Genomic DNA, 22,104 nt, shown 5'->3' with positions numbered 1-22,104 from the left:
CAGCAGGACACAACTTCCACAGCTGCAGAATGAGAGGCTTGACCGAGATCTCCTGAAGGGCCTCTTCCACCTCTGATGCCCATGCCTCCAGCTCAAGCAGCCCTGTCACTTTGCATAGTCTGGTTGCTCCAAAATGACATGGGCTCCTGGCGGCTGCACTTGCACCTGCAGCCAACTTCATCTGGCCGTCCTGTCCTTCTCTGCAGAAGCAGATGGAGCTGCTGTCCTGGATTCTGGCTGCAAGTCTATTTCCCCAGCATTGCTATCTCCTCCTAGCTCATTAAAATACATCGCGAGCAAGGAACTTGGATCTCTAGACAGCCTACTGGCTTCTTACAGCAGAGGCCATGCCATAGGCATGTTTATATGACTATGTTGTCCAATATGACTTATCACCTGGTACAGCAGAGAGTCAGACCATTGTGGGATTTCAGTAAAAGTCCTCTGATTGCTTTTTTAAAATTTTTTATTTTGGTATCATTAATATACAATTACATGAGCAACATTGTGGTTACTAGATTCCCCCCATTATCAAGTCCCCACCACATACCCCATTACAGTCACTGTCCATCAGCATAGTAAGATGCTATAGAGTCACTACTTGTCTTCTCTGTGTTATACTGCCTTCCCTGTGCCCACCTCCACTGCTAAATTATGTGTGCTAATCATAATGTCCCTTTTTCCCCTTATCCCTCTTTTCCCACTCAACCTCCCCAGTCCCTTTCCCTTGGGTAACTGTTAGTCCATTCTTGGGTTCTGTGATTCTGCTGCTGCTTTGTTCCTTCAATTTTTTCTTTGTTCTTATACTCCACAGATGAGTGAAATCATTTGGTACTTGTCTTTCTCTGTCTGGCTTATTTTGCTGAACATAATACCCTCTAGCTCCATCCTTGTTGTTGCAAATGGTAGGATTTGTTTTCTTCTTATGGCTGAATAATATCCCATTGTGTATATGTACCACATCTTCTTTATCCATTCATCTACTGATGGACACTTAGGTTGCTTCCATATCTTGGCTATTGTAAATAGTGCTGTGATAAACATAGGGGTGCATCTGTCTTTTTCAAACTGGGCTGCTGCATTCTTAGGGTAAATTCCTAGGAGTGGAATTACTGGGTCAAATGGTATTTCTATTTTGAGCTTTTTGAGGAACCTCCATACTGCTTTCCACAATGGTTGAACTAATTTACATTCCCACCAGCAGTGTAGGAGGGCTCCCCTTTCTCCACATCCTCACCAACATTTGTTGTTTGTATTTTGGATGGTGTCCATTCTTACTGGTGTGAGGTGATATCTCAATGTGGTTTTGATTTGTATTTCTCTGATGATTAGCGATCTCTGATTGCTTCTTGAGTGGCTTTTCAAACAGTCAGAACATAACTGCTTCATTGCACTCCTCAGGTTGATAGAGCCAGTAGCTGGTGACTGCCTGCTTCCACAGAGAAGAGGCTTTCAATGGGTATCAATGGGGAGCAATGCCTGGCCTTCCAGATGGGGGTTGGAAACAACTGTGCCAAGGGCTTCTAGAGCTGCGAGGTAGACCCTGTGTAAAGACCTGAGGCCTCAATTTTACTGCTGTGTGAGTAATCACAGGTTATTCATGGGCAAAAAGGCACAGGCATGCCATGGGTTTAAATGCTAGTTTTCCAGGACTTTTGAAGAGAAACATGCTATTGCAGGGCAATTTGCTACTTGTGGCTTTTGTCTTGGGGCTAGGCCACTAAATCGCAAAGTTAAAGTTAATTCTCCTCTAGTTTTGGAGTAAATTCAGAGGCAAAGTTTGCAGAGCACTGTAGGAAAGAGCTCTGTGCTGGGAGTCATGAGACCTGATTTCTAGCTCTGGCTCTGTGTGACATCAGCAGATCTTTCTACCTCTCTGAGACTCAGTTTCCTCATTTTGAATAATAAAGTAGTGGGCTCCTACCTTGAACACATTTTTACATGGAAGATGTTCTGTCTCTGTGATTATGTTACAGTCCAGTAGAGCAGGGACAAGGTGGGAAAAACATCCTGTGACTGAAGAGGACTAGGTGAGTGGTTGGGAGACTGATATTAAGGTTCAGTTCACATTTGCATGATTCTGAACTTGAATCTTTGTGAACTCGCAGATCACAAAGAATGGCCATGACCCTTTGCTATGTCAGAATATGTTCATAGCTTCTCTCTTTTTCATGGCAGGATATGTCATGTGTCAAGTTGGGACCCGAGCGCAGCTTCATTAAGATGGTGTACTTCTCCAGAAAGGTCTTATAAGTTTGCCCTCTTCCCAGCTCCTTATGAGAGGTGCCTCAAATTTCAGGGTTTGAATATAAAACATATCTCTTAGCTTATTAAATGTACTTTTTCTTTTCACCTAGTAAGGTCTACTTAATCCTCAAAAGAATTCTCTAACCTCTGGTTTCTCAAATTTCAGTGTGTATCAGTCATCTGAAAGGCTTTGAAAACTGATTGCTGGCTCCATCTCCAGAGATTCTGATTCCACAGATCTGGGGTAAAAGCTAAGAACAGATGTTTATAACAAGTCCCTAGACAGTGCTGGTCTGTGGACTACTTTTGGAGAGCAGTGCATCTGGGAGGAACTTCCTCCATTCATGGTGAAAACTGAACTTTTCCTGTGGAACCTACCTTACTCTGTGCTGTGGATTGTGCTAAGTAATCTGTCTTACTCTGCTCTTTGCATATTGCTTCCTACTGACAGACACATCATCACTAGCAGAACGTGGACTTTATATGCCTTCTAATATCTAATAGTCATGTGTTGCAAGCTGACTCTACCCTGGCACTGGGCTATGATCTGGGGTAACGGAATACTACAATTTCACACTCTTTGCCTTCAAGAAGTTCACTGGTAGATACATTAAAAAATTATTATAGATGTGAAGAAATTAGACCCCCTCATACACTGCTGGTGGGAATATAAAATGGAGCAGCCACTTGGAAAACAGGCAGTTCCTCAAAAAGTTTAACATTAATAGATCATTAGCAATTCCATTCCTATGTATATAACCAGGAGAACATAGATTCACACAAAAATATGTACACAAATCTTTACAGAAGCATTATTCATAACATCCAAAAAATGTAAATACCCCAAATGTCCATCAACTGATGAATGGATAAACAAAATGTATATCCATAAAGTGGGTGTTAGCCATGAAAAGGATGAAATACTGACACCTGCTACAATATGGATGAAGCTAGAGAACATTATGCTAAGTGAAAGACACCAGCACAAAAGGCCACATATTGTATCATTCTATTTACATGAAAGTCTAGAATAGGCAAATCCATTGAGACAGGGAGTAGATAGTGACCACCAGAGGCTGGAGTGACGGGGGAGGATGGAGAGTGATTCCAATAGGTATGGACTGGGTTTCTCTTGGGGGTGGTGAAAATTCTCTAAAATTGGGTGATGACTGCCCAACTCTGTGAACATACTAAAACCCCCTGAATTGTACACTTTAAATGGGTGAATTTTATGACATGTAAATTATATCTCAATAAAGCCATTACCAAAAAGAACACCAAATATCATCGTAAACCAACACCAGAGGTGCTATTAGAGTAGAAAAGAAGTAGAGGGACAATGTGGGGAAGGGCCACATGGGAAAGGCTGACTAGGGTTGGGGGTGGGGGGATTACTTGACCTGGGTCTTGAGCAACAAGGTACAGGAGAGAAGGAAGGGTGCTACAGACAGGTAATAAACCCATGCAAAGGCATAGAGACAGGAAGGAATCCCAAGGCTGAAGAGGATGTTGATAATGCTCAACATTTACTAAATGTTTGGATTATGCTAGCAGACTAAAATTGTATAATCTTATTTGATCTTCATAAAATCCATTACTTCCTTCATTGAGTCAATTATTGGACAAAATTCATTGAGCACCTACTATATGCCAGGACCTGTGCTAGCCACCAGAGACAGTATAATGAAGTAGACATTATTATTATCTACTTTATGTATATTAAGGTTCAATAAATTACCCAAAATTAGAGAGCAAGTGGGATTAAACTAGGATTCACACCCAGTGCATCTGACTCCAGAGCCCATTTTCAAAAAATGTTTTAATCTTATACATCCCCATCAATAGTAATAATTTAACATAAATCTATAAATACCATCATATATTTCTCCCTCCTACCCATCTCTCTCAATATTTTTCTTTTTCCAGCTTTATTGAGATAATGTTGACAGATAACATTGTGTAAGTGTGATGTGTGCATGGTGACGTGATAAACTGGTGTATTGTAAAATGATTACCATCATGGTGTAAGCTAACACCTCCATCAATGTCATGTCACATATCACCATTTTTTGTGTGTGGTGAGAACATTTAAGATCTACTCTCTTAACAACTTTCAAATACATAATATACTATTACCAACTATAATCACCATGCTATACATTAGATCCCAGAACTTACTTATCTTATAACTGGAAGCTTGTATGCTTTAACCAACAGCTCCCCATTTTCCCCATCCCTCAGACCTTGGTAACCATGCCTCTGTTTCTGAGTTTGGCTTTTTTAGATTCTACATATTAAGTGATTATCATACAGCATTTGTCTTTCTCTTATTTCACTTAGCTTTTTGCTGATTTATTTCACTCAGCATAATGTCCTCTAGTTTCATCCATTGTTGTTGCAAATGGCAGGATTTCCCTCTTTCTCGTGGCTGAATAATATTCCATTGTAAATATAGATCCGATCTTTATCCATTCATCTGCTGATGGACACTCAGGTTGTTTCCCTATCTTGGCTGTTGTAAATGATGTTTCAGTGAACATGAGAGTACAGATATCTCAAGGTATTGATGTAATTTCTTTTGGATATATGCTCAGAAATGTGATTGCTGGGTCATATGGCAACTCTATTTTAAATTTTTTTTAGTAAACTTCATAATGTTTCCCATCATGGCTGTACCACTTACATTCCCACCAATAGTGCAAATGGGTTCCCTTTTCTCTACATCCTCACCAACACTTGCTATTTCTGATCTTTTTGATGGTAGCCATTCTAACAGGAGTGAGGTAGTATCTCATTATGGTTTTATTTGCATTTTCCTGATGACTACTGATGTCAAGCCCCTTTTCATGTAAATGTTGGCCATATGTATGTATTCTCTGGAAAAATGTATATTCAGTTCATCTGCCCAGTTTTTTAGTCAGTTGTGTTTTTTTTGTGATTGAGTTATAGGGTTCTTCAAATATTTTGGCTATTAACCCCTTATCAGATATGTGATTTGCAAATATTTTCTCCCATTCTATAGGTTGCCTTTTTATTTTATTGTTTCTTTTGATGCTTTTAAGTTTGATGTAGTCCCACCTACTGATTTTTGCTTTTGTTGCTTGTGCTTTTGGTGCCACATGCGAAAAATCATTGTCAAGACCAATGTCAAGAAGCTTTTCTCCTTGACAGTAGTTGGGATTTCTGCAATGTGAGAAAATACAGCTTTACTGTTTTGCATTCTCAATGCTTCTTGAGTTTGCTAGAGATCTTAACTAATGCTTGTAAATTAGAAATTATTATTAATTTAGACTACTAGTATCAGTATTGTAGGTTGTGGGTATTTGGCTAACTCTGTAATGTGAACAGATGCATCTTTACATCAACTGTACTTTTAGCCTGTAACTTTTCCATGAGCAGACTTTTTTAACCATCTGAAACATTTTAACAATGACTAGACTTTTAAGACATACATGTGTTGCAAATCCAAACCATCCATAACCCTAGCTCCAAAGGACTCATACCCTAAATCCCCCAACTCTGCTTGTACAGTGGCATTTCATTCCCATCAAAACTTATTTTACCCCTGGACAGCAGGTAGAAATAGAGTTTCTGGGACATTTCCCTGCTTGTTTGAGTCACCTGATTGCTTAGGCAGGAGGATTTGTCTAGTCCACTTTACCCAGAAATAGCGACTGAGGTGGTTCCCATGGTACAGGAGTTTGGTTTTTAAAACTGGTGGTCCTGGGCAAACTGGATCACCCTACCTGGAACTCCAGAGGCCAACTTGGTCGTAAACAATTAACAAAGGAAATATTTCTGGTAAAATACTTCCGTGAACTAAATCCTTGTAGTTTGTCCCACACCAGTCACTCCCCAGCAGCCAGGGTTCTATGAGGGCCAGCAATCCAAAGCATTAGGGGACTTGTATTGGGGCAGCCCTCCAGCTCCAGAGTGCACACACTAGGGTTTCAAACCCTATGGACAGTTCTTTGGTTTAGGAAAAGCTGGTGGGAAGCCTCAAAACATGGCCTTACTCCTTTCTATGTCTGGCAGGAATGAGACTTGATGTAGAAGGCACACACAGTGAAGGGAGCAGGAGTGGTCATGAGCTTGCCCATCCAGCCCCCTCTGATGCGCTGGCATTGCCAGGTGCCACTTTAATATTATTTCTGCATGTATTGGGGCCTGTTTCTGTACTTTGTTCCATTGGTTTGACTTGCTTTCATGCTCTAGTACCAAACCATGTTATTACTGAGGATCTGTACTATCTGATAGTGCTAGTGTCCCCACTTGTTCTTTTTCAGAAACTGTTTCCTAGCTAGTCTTGTTTATTTTCCCCAATTTATTTTAAGAATAAATAGGGTGGTTTAAAAAACACATATATAACCTGATAATCCTATTAGTACTTTTATAGGAATTATGTTAAATTTATAATTTTAAGGAGAATTGAGATCTTTGATATTGATCCAAAATATCATCCAAAAATATCATTCATCTTTCCATTTGACTCAGTTTTCTTGTCTGTATAATTGGAGTAATAATACCAGTCTCAGAGGGCTGTCCTCAGAATGAGAAATGCATGTGAAGGACAGCATAGTAGCAGGCAACGTGTTTGGCCACTTCCAAGCATATGTAATTGGGCTTGGTTACAAGACTGTTTATTATTTTGATATCGTTAATGTACAATTACTTGAACATTATGGTTACTAGACTCCCCCTATTACCAAGTCCCCCCCACATACCCCATTACAGTCACTGGGTTACTAGACTGTTCTTAAGTTCGTCTCTCCCATTTGTAAATTGGTGATAATACTATCTGCTTCACAGAACTGTAATGAGATCAAATGAGATGAGGCATGCAAAATATTCAGTGCACTGCCTGGAATATAAGTGCGTAATGAGTATTTGCTGTTCTTCTAGAAAACAGGCTATCATAGCGACATGTGACTTAAAGCAAAAAGCTTGCCGGGATCCACGTTAGGTCGAGGGCTTTCATGTTTAACTCGTCTTTCCAAGAATCTTGCCTAACCGTTGGTCGCCATGCCTGATTTTTCCCCGCGCGTTTGGGAAAGCGGCCGGATTAGAAGCTGCGATGCCAAGCGTCTGGGTCCATCGCGAGACTCAAAGACTCACACCCACCATCTGAGCAGCGGCGCTGCCACGTATCATTCGTCCTGCTCTAGGTATGGGAGGAGGCGAGGCGAGGCCGGGCCCGCTCTCGAGCGCTCGTCACGCCTGAGGACCGCCCTTCCGCGACCGGAGTTACTGGTAGCGCGGCGCCGGCGTTGCAGAGCGCCCTGACGCTACGAAGGGGCGGGGCCGAGCACCTGCCCGGAAGTCCAGGGGGGAGGAGTTGTTACGTATATCCGGCGAGTGGCTGGCGGTCCCGGGAGCTGTTGGGCTGTGTGCGCTGAGGGAGGGTCGAGGCCGCCCGCCGCCGCCGGAGGAACCTTTACCGCTGTGTGAGTCAGGGGGCCGCGGTGGGCCAGCCGGGGCCGGAGGGGCTGGGGCCGACGGCGGGGAGTGTCGGGACGGAGGCCGGCGCAGGCGGGGTTGTGGGGGGAAGTGACACGCAGGCGGTTCTGTGGGGCCGCGGTGCTGGTCTGGGCGGGGACGGGCCGACAAGACCGGGTCTGCTCCGTCTCCTGCTGTGCTCTAGGGTATTGGGTCGATCTGCATTCCGCTTGGGGCTTTGCAGCTGCTGGGCGGAATAACAGTTTTCTTGTTTCTACTGTGTGCTCCAGTTTACGAAACGGTTTCGCATACCCTGTTTCGGAAGAGCCTCACAGCCCTCGGTGAGGTGGGTGGGAGACCTTGATTATCCTTGTTTTACAAACTCGGGGACTAAGGCTCGCCAAGGAACTGTGAATTGGCCAAGCCCCCAAAGACAGCAAGTGTGAGGGTTGGACTCGTTCTCCTGGCTTCTAGTCCAGGACTCCCTTCTCCCCTTCAGGCTCTGTGTTGTCTGGTGTCTAGGGTCGAACCCCGTATTTTCTCCTTCCCCCCTCGCTTTTTTCCCCCCCTCTTAAGTGAGTAGAAAATAGACTTAGTTTGCATTTGGTATGGGTTAATGGTATCTTCACGATTTTAGTCGAGAGGTCAGGATTATACTTGTTAGGGTAGGCACTAATTCTCCCTTGCTCTTGTCTTCTTTCTTTTTTATCTCAATCAATCTGTTTAGGTTGTGACCGCGGGGTTATGGAGCTTTGCAGTGGAGTTCACCTTTGATATTTACTCTGCAGCTAAGCGGTTTCGTAGTTAAGAGCCGGTCTCCTGTTACCCCAAATCTGTGTGGAATGGTGTGTCAATGTTGCTCTGAGTTTTGAGTATGTATAAGAAGTCATGCATAGATTCTTAATGGCTAATGATCATCAGCCTAGTTTCCTTTTATTTGAATTAGTCCTGACATTTGCAAATTTTAGTTTTGGGTACATCGGCAATGTTTTTGTTGGTAGTTTAGAGCCCTTAACTCTTAAGAGTACTCTATTTGTGGTTAAGTACCATAAGATTGTAGAGTGGATCAAAGATAGAAAATAGAATGCTAGTTATTAATATATCATTCAAAAGATGTAATGGATTGTAAGGAAAAAAACTTTCTGACATGATCATCTGTGTGGTTGGTGGATTAAAGGGGGCGTTATATCTCTTTAAAAGCAGTATTGTGATTTGGATTTGAATTTTATATATTAACAGGAAGAGCTTGTCTTTGACAATAAGAGGAGTGTTTAAGTCCTGGTATTGTCACCTTTTCAGCTGAGCAGTGTTGGCTAAGCCAGCTAACGTGAGTGTTAGCATCCTCATCTTGTTATTGAAGCCAAGGACGCCTACTTGGGTAGGGTTGGTTTGAGGGTGAAATGAGATGTGTGTGCAGGCGCTGTATGCACTGTAAAACTACTCATGAGGGGGTACAAATCCTAAGATCTCAAAGATGAAGAGGCCATAAAAGTTATTTCCTTAACTTTAGGTGGCAATACAGTGCAACTCTGGGTCCAATAAGGTTATTATTTTTTAACGTCATCTTAAGAGTTTCTTCAAGCACTCTCAATAGATCGTTTTGGAGGGAAGAAGTATAGGACTTTTAAAGCAGGAATGTCAAGGAAAAATTAATTGGAAAATCAAAGTTGTTCACTTTCCATGAAAAATTCCTTGAAAGTAAGTTTTCCCTTGTCACCTTCAGAGCATTCGTCTTATTGGGAATACTTCTAAAATGATGAATACTTCTAAAACTTTACAGTCTGTAAAGTACTGACTTGCAAACCAGTGTAGTACAAATAAATATATGTTAGGTTCTAAAGGAGTGATCAGAGTGGGTCTGAGTAGTATACTGAGAAAAGTAGGGAAGGATGACTGGTTGTGGGGTTTGCAGACAAGAGGAACATTGTTCTTTTACTTACCCTACCATGGAAACTTAAGCAAAGGAGCTTTGTAAGTATACTTAAGTAATTGAACTTTTTAGAGTATAGACTGAATTTCCAGACAAAACTATTTTTTATCACACTAAATGTCTTTCTGCCAAACATATTTTGATGTTATGAAAAGGACAGAAACCCTCATTTATTATCTCTCTATAAAAGCTTTTGCCCTCAGTCTCCACTCCTACCCAAGCTCCCAAACTTTATTTGGCCCTGCATGGTAAGAGCCATAGAAAATAAGCATTATGCAGTCCCTAAAGTTTATAGGTCAGGCCACAGGTCTGATTTTAAAAATCCCTAGTAATTGGACGAAAAGGAAATTTAAAATATACTCCCTCCCTTTTTCAACTTCTTCATTTAGCATTCTTTGAATGAAGACTATAGGTAGGTTTTTGTGGATAACTTTTAGAGGCCACTAGTAAAAGTAACTAAACTTTTGTTTACTTTTTTAAAAAACAAAAACTTAGTGAAAGTTTTGTTTGATAGTGGTTGGTCACATCTAATAAAAACCCTTGTGTTCAGATGCTCTTATTGACAGAAGAGGAGTGAAAATGGAGTAATTGTCCTTTTTTCTGTATAAATCTGAGACACTGAGACAAAAGTTCAGTGTGACCAGAAAATATTGACTCTGAAAAACCTTAACATCCACCACTGGCTTTAGATCCTACCTTCTTAACTTCATTCAGTCACCAGTACTCTTGGTTATTACCACTGTATGTAGACCTTTTAGCTTTGGGTCATCTTTTGTTTTTTTTCCCTATGGGAAGCAGTGGGAAAAGTGGTGTTAATATCACTACTAATTAAGGTATATGTCTGGCTAGGAACCTACTGCTATGCCCTGAGTTAGTATTCATATTTAAAGAAAATCCAATATTTGTAAAATGGGTTAAGCTTGATTGTTCACATTATGAAAGGATTCTCATTTCTTCGTGGCTCTCCAAAACAGTGGTATCGACTCTTTTTTTAAGTTAAGATGCAAGGGGTGGGGGCTAAACAAATACTACAGAAACTTCCCTCCTGTCTGCAAAATCCTTTGCTTTCTTACGCCCTAAAACATGGGACTAATACACGTGCATCAGGGCTAGGGAATAAGGGCTAACTTCCCTAGAACTGTGCTAACATTCAGAAAGCTAATGTTTGCCACTTTCATATTTCATACAGGTAGTGAGCATTAATAATGTCTTTCATCTTTGAGTGGATCTACAATGGCTTCAGCAGTGTGCTCCAGTTTCTAGGTAAAGCCGTTTCCTTGAAATATATAAGTGTCAAACTTTGTACATTTCCTCCAACAATTTAAATACAAGCACCCTTTGGTATATGTGGAGGGCAAAATTATGTCAAAATTTTTTTCTCTTTTAGGACTCTACAAGAAATCTGGAAAACTTGTATTCTTGGGTTTGGACAATGCAGGCAAAACCACTCTTCTACACATGCTCAAAGATGACAGATTGGGCCAACACGTTCCAACATTACATCCGAGTAGGTTTGAAAATACCAGGTGATCTTTTGCCATTTGAAGGTCAATGTCAGGGTTTGAGGATGAATCCCCAATTGATGTGGTTTTTTTAATTGACTGAGGTCCCAAAAAAGCTCACTTGAAAAACATACCCTCTATGACACACACAGGTCACATACTCATAAATCTAAACCTCTGGAACTTCATCACTGTCTGTCCTCATTAGTCCTGTAAAGAGACACATCTCTCATATGTGCTTCTAAAGAAGCAGCACACACTTGGAGAAAAGGAAACTGGGCTTTTTAGAATAATTTAAGAATGTTTTCAACCTTGTATCCTTTTCTTTACAAGATGAAAACTTCATTAAAGTTTGCATTTCTATTGGCTTACACTGGTAGCTGGGCCTTGTTGGATGAGACTCTTATTTCTTTACTTTGACAATTTTTCAGCATCAGAAGAGCTGACAATTGCTGGAATGACTTTTACAACTTTCGATCTTGGTGGGCACGAGCAAGGTAAGAGATGGATGATTCAGTGAAAAGATGGTATTGGCTTACGGTTCATTTTGTGCCCCTCTTTTTATTTTTTTAAGCACTGTGTCATTTTACCTTTTAGATTGCTTATATTTAGCACTGAGATCTTACTACTATAATAAAGTTGTTTTATTCACTTACTATATATAAATAATTTCAAACTTGTCAAAAGTTGAACAGAGAATTCCATTTCTTTATACCTTTTGCCCAGATGTATGTCTCCCTCTCTATATAATATATATTAATATTTATTTTTCCTGAAACATTTTTTAGTTCATCTTGCTCTTTTACCCCTTAATTCTTTAATGTGTATTTCCTAAGGATAAGAATATTCTCTTATATAATCATAATAATTACCAAACCCAGGAAGTTTTATTTTTATCTACTCTATAGTATATATTTCTTTTTTGTTAATTGTCTCAATAACCTGCTTTATTGTGTTCCTCTTGAACAAGGTCCAGTATACTATCACTTATCAAATTTAATCATCTTTCTCTTATATCCTTTATTTAGTGGAGTGTGACTATATAGGAAATTGTTATTATTTGTACATAATTTCAAAAGGTGCATTGTCAAAGCTTGTAGTGACTATTTGAGACCACTCTAAATTGATAGTTTATATATTCTATACATTTGGGGCAGGTGGTGGAACATTGTCTTCAACGTTGTTCTCAGTGCTTTCTGCCTTAACTCAGTTTTGCCAAACTCAGGTTTAGTTCTCAGATTCATATCAGGAGTCTTGTATGTGTTTTAAAGATACACAAATTGGGGCATCTTTTTCTAATGGACACTCACTTTACATTTGGCAAGAGTAGGCTTAGAAGTAAAACATTGAAGATGTGGGAATAAATTTTCTGGGAAGGTAGAAAAAAACTGTTGGAATTATGTCAAATTTACTTATTTGTTACTAAATTGAGTTGAGAAGTTTCCTTTTTGAAGATTGTATTAGGTTGAATCTAATGCAGTTTTTCAAAAGTATAGTTAAAAAAATAAAATAGTGGTAATGTTAATTCAGCCAAATAATTTTAGTCAGTAGGCTGAGAAGTGATCCAAATGATTTTATAGGCAGTGATTTCATTAACATTCTACATTTATTTAATTCATTTAATATTTATTTCCTACAAAGTCATATATGCAATATGATCACAACACATAAAATACCTGTGCAGAAAAGAGATTAAAAGACAATTTATAAAAACATCAGCAGTAGATGTGTTTTGGTGGAGAATTATAGGTTATCCTGTTCACTTTTTTCTATAATGAGCTTGTATTGTTTTCATTTGGGTAGGGAGGGGTGTATGGTATCTTTTCAGTTCTTTCAAAAGGATTTGTAACAGCTTACAAATTTAAATTCGGTGATAATACATATATAGGCAGAACCAAGACCATCTGGAGAATGCAGAATGTGTAGGTGTTTTTTTTTTTTTTTTTTTTAAATAATTATTTTTTATTGAAGGGTAGTTGACGCACAGTATTACATTACATTAGTTTCAAGTGTACAACACAGTGGTAGAACATTTATATACATAATTCTAGGTTCCAGCTATCACCCTACCAAGCTGTTACAATATCTTGACTATATTCCTTATGCTATACATTACATCCCGGTTACTTATTTATTTTACCATTGGAAGTCTGTCCTTTTTTTTTTTTTTTTTTTTGTGAGGGCATCTCTCATATTTATTGATCAAATGGTTGTTAACGACAATAAAATTCTGTATAGGGGAGTCAATGCTCAATGCACAATCATTAATCCACCCCAAGCCTAATTTTCGTCAGTCTCCAATCTTCTGAGGCATAACAAACAAGTTCTTACATGTAGAACAAATTCTTACATAATGAATAAGTTACATAGTGAACAGTACAAGGGGAGTCATCACAGAAACTTTCGGTTTTGCTCATGCATTATGAACTCTAAACAGTTCAAATATGAATACTCATTTGGTTTTTATACTCGATTTATATGTGGATACCACATTTCTCTCTTTATTATTATTATTTTTAATAAAATGCTGAAGTGGTAGGTAGATACAAGATAAAGGTAGAAAACATAGTTTAGTATTGTAAGAGAGCAAATGTAGATGATCAGGTGTGTGCCTGTAGACTATGTGTTAATCCAAGCTAGACAAGGGCAATAAAACATCCACGTATGCAGAAGATTTCTCTCAGAACAGGGGGGGTGAGGTTCTAAGCCTCACCTCTGTTGATCCCCAATTTCTCACCTGATGGCCCCCCTGCGACTGTGCCTGTCTTAGGTTGTTCCTCCCTTGAGGAATCTTACCCGTCTCTGGCTAACCAGTCATCTTCTGGGGCCATACAGGGAAATGTGAAGTTGGTAAGTGAGAGGGAAGCCTTATTGTTTAAAAAGGTTAGCTTTTTACTTCTTTGCATATTTATGCCCTGTGGCTTCTATGCCCAGCATTTGTCTTGAGGTATCTTTACCACTTGGAAGAATTATGATACTCGGTAAATTTGATATGAGGCACGAATTCTATTTAAGGGTTGTAATTAGGTGTAGGTGTTTTTAGACACCTAAACTAGGAAATGTGTGTTATTTAGTGCGATAAATTAGCTTTCAGGTTTTGATAGAGGTAAGAAAGGAAATGTGTTGATGTATATATATTTGAGGAGCGTTTACTTAACTTTTTTCATAGTGACTTAGCTACTGTTTTACAGAAGCTACTAAACTGCTATACAATTAGAAGTTCCTTTTCTTTTCTTTTTTTTTTTTTATAACTTTAAAAATCTAACTTACAGAAGTAGTCCAGGCTCCATGTAACAAACTCAGTATACTACAATCAGTATATAAACATGGAAGGTAAAAGTGAAAATTCCCCCAACCTATCTTTCTCAGTCTCACTCTTCAGAGATAACCATTTTTGACTGTTTGATATAGATGCTTCAGTATTTATCCCATTGAAAGGACTGGAAAAGAATGGCTAAAAAATTATAATTAAAGCATTGCTTTCCAAACCATTAGCACTTCATGTCATAAACAATAAAATTAACAGGGCACACTGGGTTAAATACAGGAGACTGAGGTAATTGGCCTGAAATCATCGGTCACCTGTCAGGCCCAGTATCCCTGAGGGCTGAGGCAGGTGAGTGTGTCAGTACACTTACACATTGGTTAGTTAGGAACTGACTTTGGGACTAAAGTTATGTGGACAGTAATTTGTGTCACGATATGTTAACTCAAAGGTTGCAAACTAAAATGGCCTCAGGGGCAAGGTAGGTTATTTAAGTGGGTGAAATCAACTAGTGTAAGACAGTAGGGAGTGGTGGAAACTGGCAAACTGGGGAGCCCAGACATCATGTTAAAGGAGCAGCTCAGGTCCTGATGATTATTGGCTTGTGGGTAGGTAGACATGGGATGCCAGATGTTGCATTTTTTCAGAAATCAGGCAGAAAACCTTGATTTTTCAATTTAAAAAAATCAAACTTAGTTCAAAAGTCAGACTTCGTTTTGACTTAATAATGGCTAGGACTTGGAGAATCCGTATGGAGTTTAGTGCTATTGAAACATGACCAAGATTTGCCCACTTTATAGACCATTAGTTTGTTTCAAAATAGATGTTTTTTTTATTGATAGAACCACAAACTTTGTCTTTTAGCACGTCGGGTTTGGAAAAATTATCTCCCAGCAATTAATGGGATTGTCTTTCTGGTGGATTGTGCAGATCATCCTCGCCTCATGGAATCCAAAGTTGAGCTTAATGTAGGTTTATATTTTTCTCTTTCTTGGCTTCTTTTTCTTTAAGGAATGTAGCTCAGTAGTGCCAATACTTAATCATTCCAGATAACATTTGATGAAAGTCCTAGTTACAGGGAGCAAGTGTTCTGAAATCTAAGGCATGGCTTTCAAATGTGCTAAGGAAACTCAGCTGGAACTTGAGTAAAATAACTTTGTTTATATCTATCATAGGGTGACTCTATGTCCAATTTTCCCAGGACACTCCCCAGTGTATGCCAGTTTTCCTAGCATAATTAATGTCTTTCCCTTTCTTGTATCATGTGTGGTCATTCTTTATGAAGTGTTGCAATACTGAAATCTTCAAAGAGATATTAGAGTTCTTTACATTTTTGAATCTGCATTCTCAGGTTGTGCATGCCCACCCTTGTACTGAATGACTTGTCAGACCTTAATGATCTGTTCTCAGTCGTCACTTTTGGTCATGTGCAGCATTTGATTCTATTAAGGACTTGATTCAAGTTTTTCTCCTTTCTTAACATTGGATTTTTGGCTTGACAATTTTTATAACGTTGCCTTTATTATAAAACTGCTTCATCCCAAGTCTCTTCTTTCTCTTTGATTTATAACTGTCTGCATTCTGTTCCTAGCAATTTGAATCTGTTTCAAGTTTATGTGTATGTTTCTTGAATATACAGCTCTGGTCTTATGTAGAATCATCTATAGGGCAATCCTCTTTATCTCTTGGCTCTGACCACTTTCTTTGAGCTCCCCTTTACATCTTGGTTTTGGTACTCTCTCTGGCTGATAATTCTGAGTCTTTCACAAGCACCTGTTCCCATGCTTAGCCCTTAAATCTTGGTGTCCCCAGGGAATATACTTTGTCCCAGGTTGGTCCAGGCTACTACCACTCCTTCATCTGCCACCCACATGCCAGCGACTCCCAACTGGATTTCTCTTGTTTTAAACCACTCTTGACCTCCAGCCTCATACCTGCTAGACAACTCCACCTACCAATGATCCTCCCTACCATTACTTTTGCTGTAGATTTTACCACCACCCTGTCCTGTACTGTAATGCTAGAAGGAACTTTCTCAGCCTTTTCATTGCCCTACTTAATACCCTTTACTAGATCTCTATCACCTTTGGGATAAAATCCACATCTTCTACATAGCACAAAATATCTTTAATGATCTTTTCTTTGTTTATTTCTTCAGCTTATTTCCTCTTGCTTACCTTGAACTACATTCCAAACAGTGAGAACACCTTGTCCTTCCTTGAGTATGCAGAAGTCACTATCCCTGCCTGGCTTTCTCCCCTTGCCCTTTACCCCTACTTGAAGTTAAATTTCAAAATGTTGTTAAAGAGATCTTAGAGTTCAGGTATGACCACATGTAGAAAGGCCTCGATGACCTCTCAGACAGTAAGACTCTCCACCTTATCAGAGTCTGTAAGTTTTCTTAGACTGCTCCCACCAGACTGTGAACTTAGATGGTAGGGACCTTGTCTTATTTCTTGGCAAACCCCTACACAAAGCAAAGCATCAGACACGTAGTTGCCACTTTGTTAATATTAATGAATGAATGACAGCCTTCCTCTGATTTTGTGTAACATTTCCTGGAACTTAAGATGATCAAAGGATATCCCGCTTCATCCCTTCTACACTGCTTTCCTTTCCTAGCTTTTCCTGTCAGTGAGAACTGGATTCCCAGACTTGAAATCTCTGCCAGCTTTGACTCCTCTTTTGTCTGTCTTATTCTTTGGATGTCAGTCTCTTCACTTCTTTCTCCAAAATGCCTCCTACGCTATTCATTATGTGATGCCATTTTAGGCTAGATTATCATCTTTTACATGAGCACCACAGATGGATACTATTTGGATTGATTGTACAGAAGTATAGATTCTATCCAATAATTTCTGGATTTGGAGTCTCTAGGGTCTACTGCAGCGACCTTGTTAAACTGGCACCGTAATGTTGGTCATCCTTTCCCATCCTACTTACTATACATGACCGTAAGTGCTTTGATCCAGCCACGCCACACTCTATGTAGTTTTCTGAATTCTTCCCCTACTCTAAAGCCATTGCTTATTTTCTTCCTTCTTCCTCCCTGCTGTTTAAATCCTTCCCCGCCTTCAGTGCCCAGTTTAGGTTCCATATCTTTGCTCCGACTTTTCCTCAAACCCACATTGCCATTTTACTTGCGTGAATGTCTTTTATTATTTATAATCTGTCCCCCTCCATAGTGACACTTAACCATCCACTTGGCTTGCTTTGTCGACAGATGTATGACCACAGAATGAAGATCCCTTTAGGGATATGTCCCAGAGATTTGTCTTACTCTTCCTTTTGTAGCCCTCTCAGCAGCCAAGACAGCCCTTGGCACACATCAGGCACTCAGTGCACACTTGGGGAGTTCCCATAGTCATGTTTGAGGCTCTGTAGCCAGAGCACTCATTCTCCTAAGACAAGACTGTACTTCGTGGATAGCCTAAGGGTGGTCTGGCTGAGTGATTTAGCTCAGAGTTAAGGTTGGAACAATTCTGCTGCCTTGTAAATAGCCACAGTGTCAAGTTGCAATTAGTCTGAAGCCAATAGGGGATTTTTACTTAGTTTCAAGGTAATTTTTAGGGGCTTTTTACCTAATGTTAAAAGTATTACACAATGTCAAGATTAACTTTTAGTTAATTACTCTGGTATAAAGATGACCCGATTTTCACTTGCATTTGGTACCTCGTAGACGAGTGAAAGTCAAAGTTGTTTTCATGATCTGGTGGGCTTTTATAGATTCCTCACTTAATGTTCCTCACTTAAAAAAAATTTTGTCTTTAGGCTTTAATGACTGATGAAACAATATCCAATGTGCCAATACTTATTTTGGGTAACAAAATTGACAGGACAGATGCAATCAGTGAAGAAAAACTCCGTGAGATATTTGGGCTTTATGGACAGACCACAGGAAAGGTAAGAGAAAAATCTTCGGAGGACCTATTATAAAGGAAAATAACAGCTTTTAAACCATTCATGTTTTGCTATCTAGCTGTTACTTGTCTTTCAAAAGTTTAACTGGGCTTAGGATTTGTGTTACTATGGGTAATTTGTAGACTCTGAAGATAGAAGCATGTTCTGTTTTTACGTGTTTTCTGTGAATTGAGATTTTCCTCAGAAATGTGAGGATGAAGGAAATCAGAAAAAGTGAACTTAAAATTTATAAAATTTTGTAACCATCTTTCAAATCCAGTTTTGAGAAATCTCTTGAAAAGAGCCCTTCTTAGCCAAAAATCATTGCTTTTTGGACTGGAGTTCAAGTTATGAAGAAGAGTGATTTTTTATGTCACTTATCAAGCATTCAAATCAGAGCACTGGGTTATCCTCAGTGCTCCTTGCTGAGGGAGGTAGGACTGTTATCCCCATTTTGAAGATGAGAAAACTCTGAGAGTGATTTGTTCAGGTCTGTACAGCAGTGATAAAACCAGGAATAGAACCTGAGTTCCAGCCCAGTAGCTGGAAGGAGAATTCTGTTGTAGAAAAGTATGCTTATGAGAGAAAATGTAGATCAGCTATAATTAAATAGGAATCCTGGTCTTTCAGTTGGGGTTTTGGCATATTTAATCTTAAAATTTTTCCTTTTCTGGGATCTGTGATAACTTTCTGAGTGTTAAACATGGTACCTTAGTCTTGCCTCTTCTTGGTTATCTATTTCTAAAAATGCTCCCTTTAATTTAGTGTCTCCTCTTCTCCATGTGTGTGACATACACATGAATTCTTAATTTATACCATGTAACCTGTTACTAGTGTATGTTTCTGAATGCTTGTGTTAATGAGAGATCCTTACTTCTAAAAAGTCCCGGATTTCTTTTGTTCACTAAAGAGTTTGCTGGTTCTGTGGGTCCCAGGGGCCTTTTTGTTGGCTTGCTGTCATAACTTTCCAGATAAATGTTGGGGTGTTCAAAGAGCTCTTCACAGAGATAAGCTGGAAGTAGAACTGTGCAGCTTATTCTGTCCTGAAAGCATGAAGCCCTCCTACATAGCTATGGTTAATCCCTACTAGATTTGCTTTTGAGAAATGGAGGAAGTAATGTTTGTGACCACCCTTGCAAACTTTCCCACCAGAGAGACACTGACAGGCCTTTTCTTGGTTTTGCCTTCTTAGGGGAATGTGACGCTGAAGGAGCTGAATGCCCGTCCCATGGAAGTGTTCATGTGCAGTGTGCTCAAGAGGCAAGGCTACGGCGAGGGCTTCCGCTGGCTCTCCCAGTATATTGACTGATGTTTGGACAGTGAAAATAAAGAGTTTTACTTCTCTGGACTGATCCTATTCACAGCTTCCTCATGAACTTTTCTAATAGGACAAGGAAAGCTCTCCAACCATGTCTGGTGTTGAGAAATCAAGAGTCTCTGTCAGCTCTCTCATCGCCCAGTGGTGACATGTGCTCTTCTCCACACTGTTGGGAGGTAATGCTGCCCCACGTGCTGGTGCAGGTCAGCATCCCGGGACTTGGAAGCTGGCAGGATTTGCCGGGGAGAGCTGTGTGCCATCATGGGGCACCTGAAAAGAAAAACACGTCTCACCACTGTGGTTGATTTCAAAAGAAAGTGATTCTATTTTTTAAAGAAAGTGTTGTTAATGTAATTGGTGTCCCACCTAATAACTAAGTTCACAATATACTTGGTCCAGAGTTTCCTATACTTTTTGAATGGCATTTAGATACTTCATAATAAAATCATGCACACACATTGGAGGCCAGAGCTCAGTCAAGTAAACTTACTCTTGCTGAGCAGGTTGGTGAGAAAAGCGCTCCCGTCTCTCCACCTGCACTGTAGTAGGTGGCGCTGCCTCATGCACAGAGAATCTGGGAAGGGCAGAACCCTGGCCTTGCAGTTGCAGCAGTTTCCCACTGTGGTAAGCTAGGGTCGTTCCACACCACAGAGCGTGTTAAGAGCGGATTGTTCATGGAGAAGGGGGGTTAATTATGGACTCGGTTGTTGTTACTGTTATTTTACTTATACAGTTACACATTTCTTTATGTTTATACTGCCATAAAACTTCATTTCTCCCTGCAGCATCTTTTTTCATCTGTAGTTATAAAAGTGACTTTAACCTCATAAGAGTTGAGAACATCTCCCATGTTGTCATATACTGCAGGTGTGTCTCAGTTACTTTTGCACAGATTCTAGGGGAAATTTTTCTGAATAGGAAAGTCACAAAGTTAATAGCTGAAGGGCTCTTAATTCTCTGGGTTGAGAACTTAAAAGTTTGATACTTGTGGAATTTGAATTGGGGAAAAATTTACTCTGGGCTTTAAAGTTTCCATTTGCAGAATTTGGTCTCTTGGACAGTTTATGAGCTCTGTTTTTTAATTGGTAATCAATTTTTTTGGTATGTAAAGGTTAATATCTGTAGCTTTTCCAGTTTTTTTTTTTTTTTTTGGTATACAGTTGCCTTTCTTCATTCCAGAAATAAGCTGGAGAAACTCTCGTCCAAAAACTTTGTGTAAAGTATTCCTTTTGAGCCAGTATCACTTGTCAGTAAGGACAGTATAAAAGCCTCAGAATCCCCCTGTAGTATGATAAGGATTATTTTTATAGCATTCCTTAATGCATGTTTGAAATTGGATTTTATGATCTTAACCAATATTCTACCCTTGTAGTAAAAGATAAAAGGATAAGAGATAAGATGGGAGTATGTCTTCATTTTAAATGAAGATTAGAGGTAATTTCCTCAAAACTGAATTTCCTCAAATTTGCAAATTGTGATGATGGTGTTTATTTACAGAGGATTGAACTAAATTCAGTGGACTCTTGCTTCTAATGTGAGGGTAGGGGAAGTGTGGATAACATTCTGGGGGTGAGGGTATCGTTCTGTAGTTGGATGTCTCATTGTTAGTCTTCAGTACTGACCTGTTGGGAAAACATACTTTTTCACTGCCAGGCACCAAACGCAGAGGCTCAATGAAGTATAAACCTGGGAAGAGCATGCTTTTCATTCATTAGCAAGCATAGCTGGATTAAGACAAAATTGTTAGTTTGGAAAGGGGTTAAATATTAAAGCATTAAGTGAACAAATCTAATGGTGGATGAACTAGGTAGGTAATTTGCATACTTTTAATTTCCTTTGGCTAAAGGTAACCCATACTTCTTTATCCAGAGACATGAGAAGTATGATGGCTTCCGAGTTAGTTTTCTTGGTTTTGTGCTTTTTCCTATTTGTCCCTAATCACTTTGTAGCAGTCTAGAAAACTAGATTCTACACAGGGCAGCTCTTTGTGAAAGTGGCTTATTTTGGCCACTGGAGAAAGAGGAGATTCAAAAGTCAGCTGGCACTAGCCTATTTCTTGCCCCACAGAAAACACTGTTCCTATAGTAAAACAGTGGAAAGAAGCTGCTGTGAGGAGCTTGGCCCCTAACAGTGAAGATCAGAGCTTTTGTACAGAACTCCATAAATTGATACTTTTCATTCCGTTTTATCAGAGTGCATATATGTCCTATTTCAGTCATTTACAGAAGACAGTCAATCTGTATCCTAAGCATTTTAATAAAAAGTTAAACTTGTTATCTCATTCCTTTTTTTTTTTTGGCATTGGTTTATTATGAGTTTGAACATATGACATTTATTGTTGGGGGGCAGAGAGCAAAAGTTCTTCCTTATGGGAAGAAATACAGTGGATGTGAGAGACTTCAAATTTTGCTGCCAGGAAGAAAGAAGAGGCTAGGCCAGTTGACATACTACACTAGAAGTAATAAGCTGTACTGTTGGAGAGCCTTGGAACATGCAGTGGTCCCAG

General features: G+C 39.5%; 1 protein-coding gene across 2 annotated transcripts; it reads left to right on the top strand.

Annotated features, from left to right (window-relative positions):
- The first annotated feature begins 7,556 nt into the window (after positions 1 to 7,556).
- SAR1A (secretion associated Ras related GTPase 1A) lies at positions 7,557 to 21,872 on the top strand. 2 transcript variants are annotated; one of them, XM_036928703.2, is made up of 7 exons: positions 7,557 to 7,689; positions 10,803 to 10,876; positions 11,001 to 11,120; positions 11,547 to 11,612; positions 15,245 to 15,348; positions 18,152 to 18,283; positions 19,473 to 21,872. In XM_036928703.2, exons 2-7 carry the CDS (start codon positions 10,819 to 10,821, stop codon positions 19,587 to 19,589), a joined length of 597 nt encoding a protein of 198 aa, XP_036784598.1. In that variant the 5' UTR covers positions 7,557 to 7,689; positions 10,803 to 10,818; the 3' UTR covers positions 19,590 to 21,872. The 2 variants fall into 2 exon arrangements, with proteins under 2 accessions (XP_036784598.1, XP_057361920.1); XM_057505937.1 differs by having other exon boundaries at positions 7,588 to 7,689; positions 11,001 to 11,139.
- Positions 21,873 to 22,104: the final 232 nt, after the last annotated feature.

The sequence above is a fragment of the Manis pentadactyla genome, chromosome 8, assembly GCF_030020395.1.
Source record: "Manis pentadactyla isolate mManPen7 chromosome 8, mManPen7.hap1, whole genome shotgun sequence".
Lineage (NCBI taxonomy): Eukaryota > Metazoa > Chordata > Mammalia > Pholidota > Manidae > Manis > Manis pentadactyla.
The sequence above is the reverse complement of the archived record's forward strand: the minus strand, read 5'-3'. Positions and strand labels throughout refer to the sequence as shown.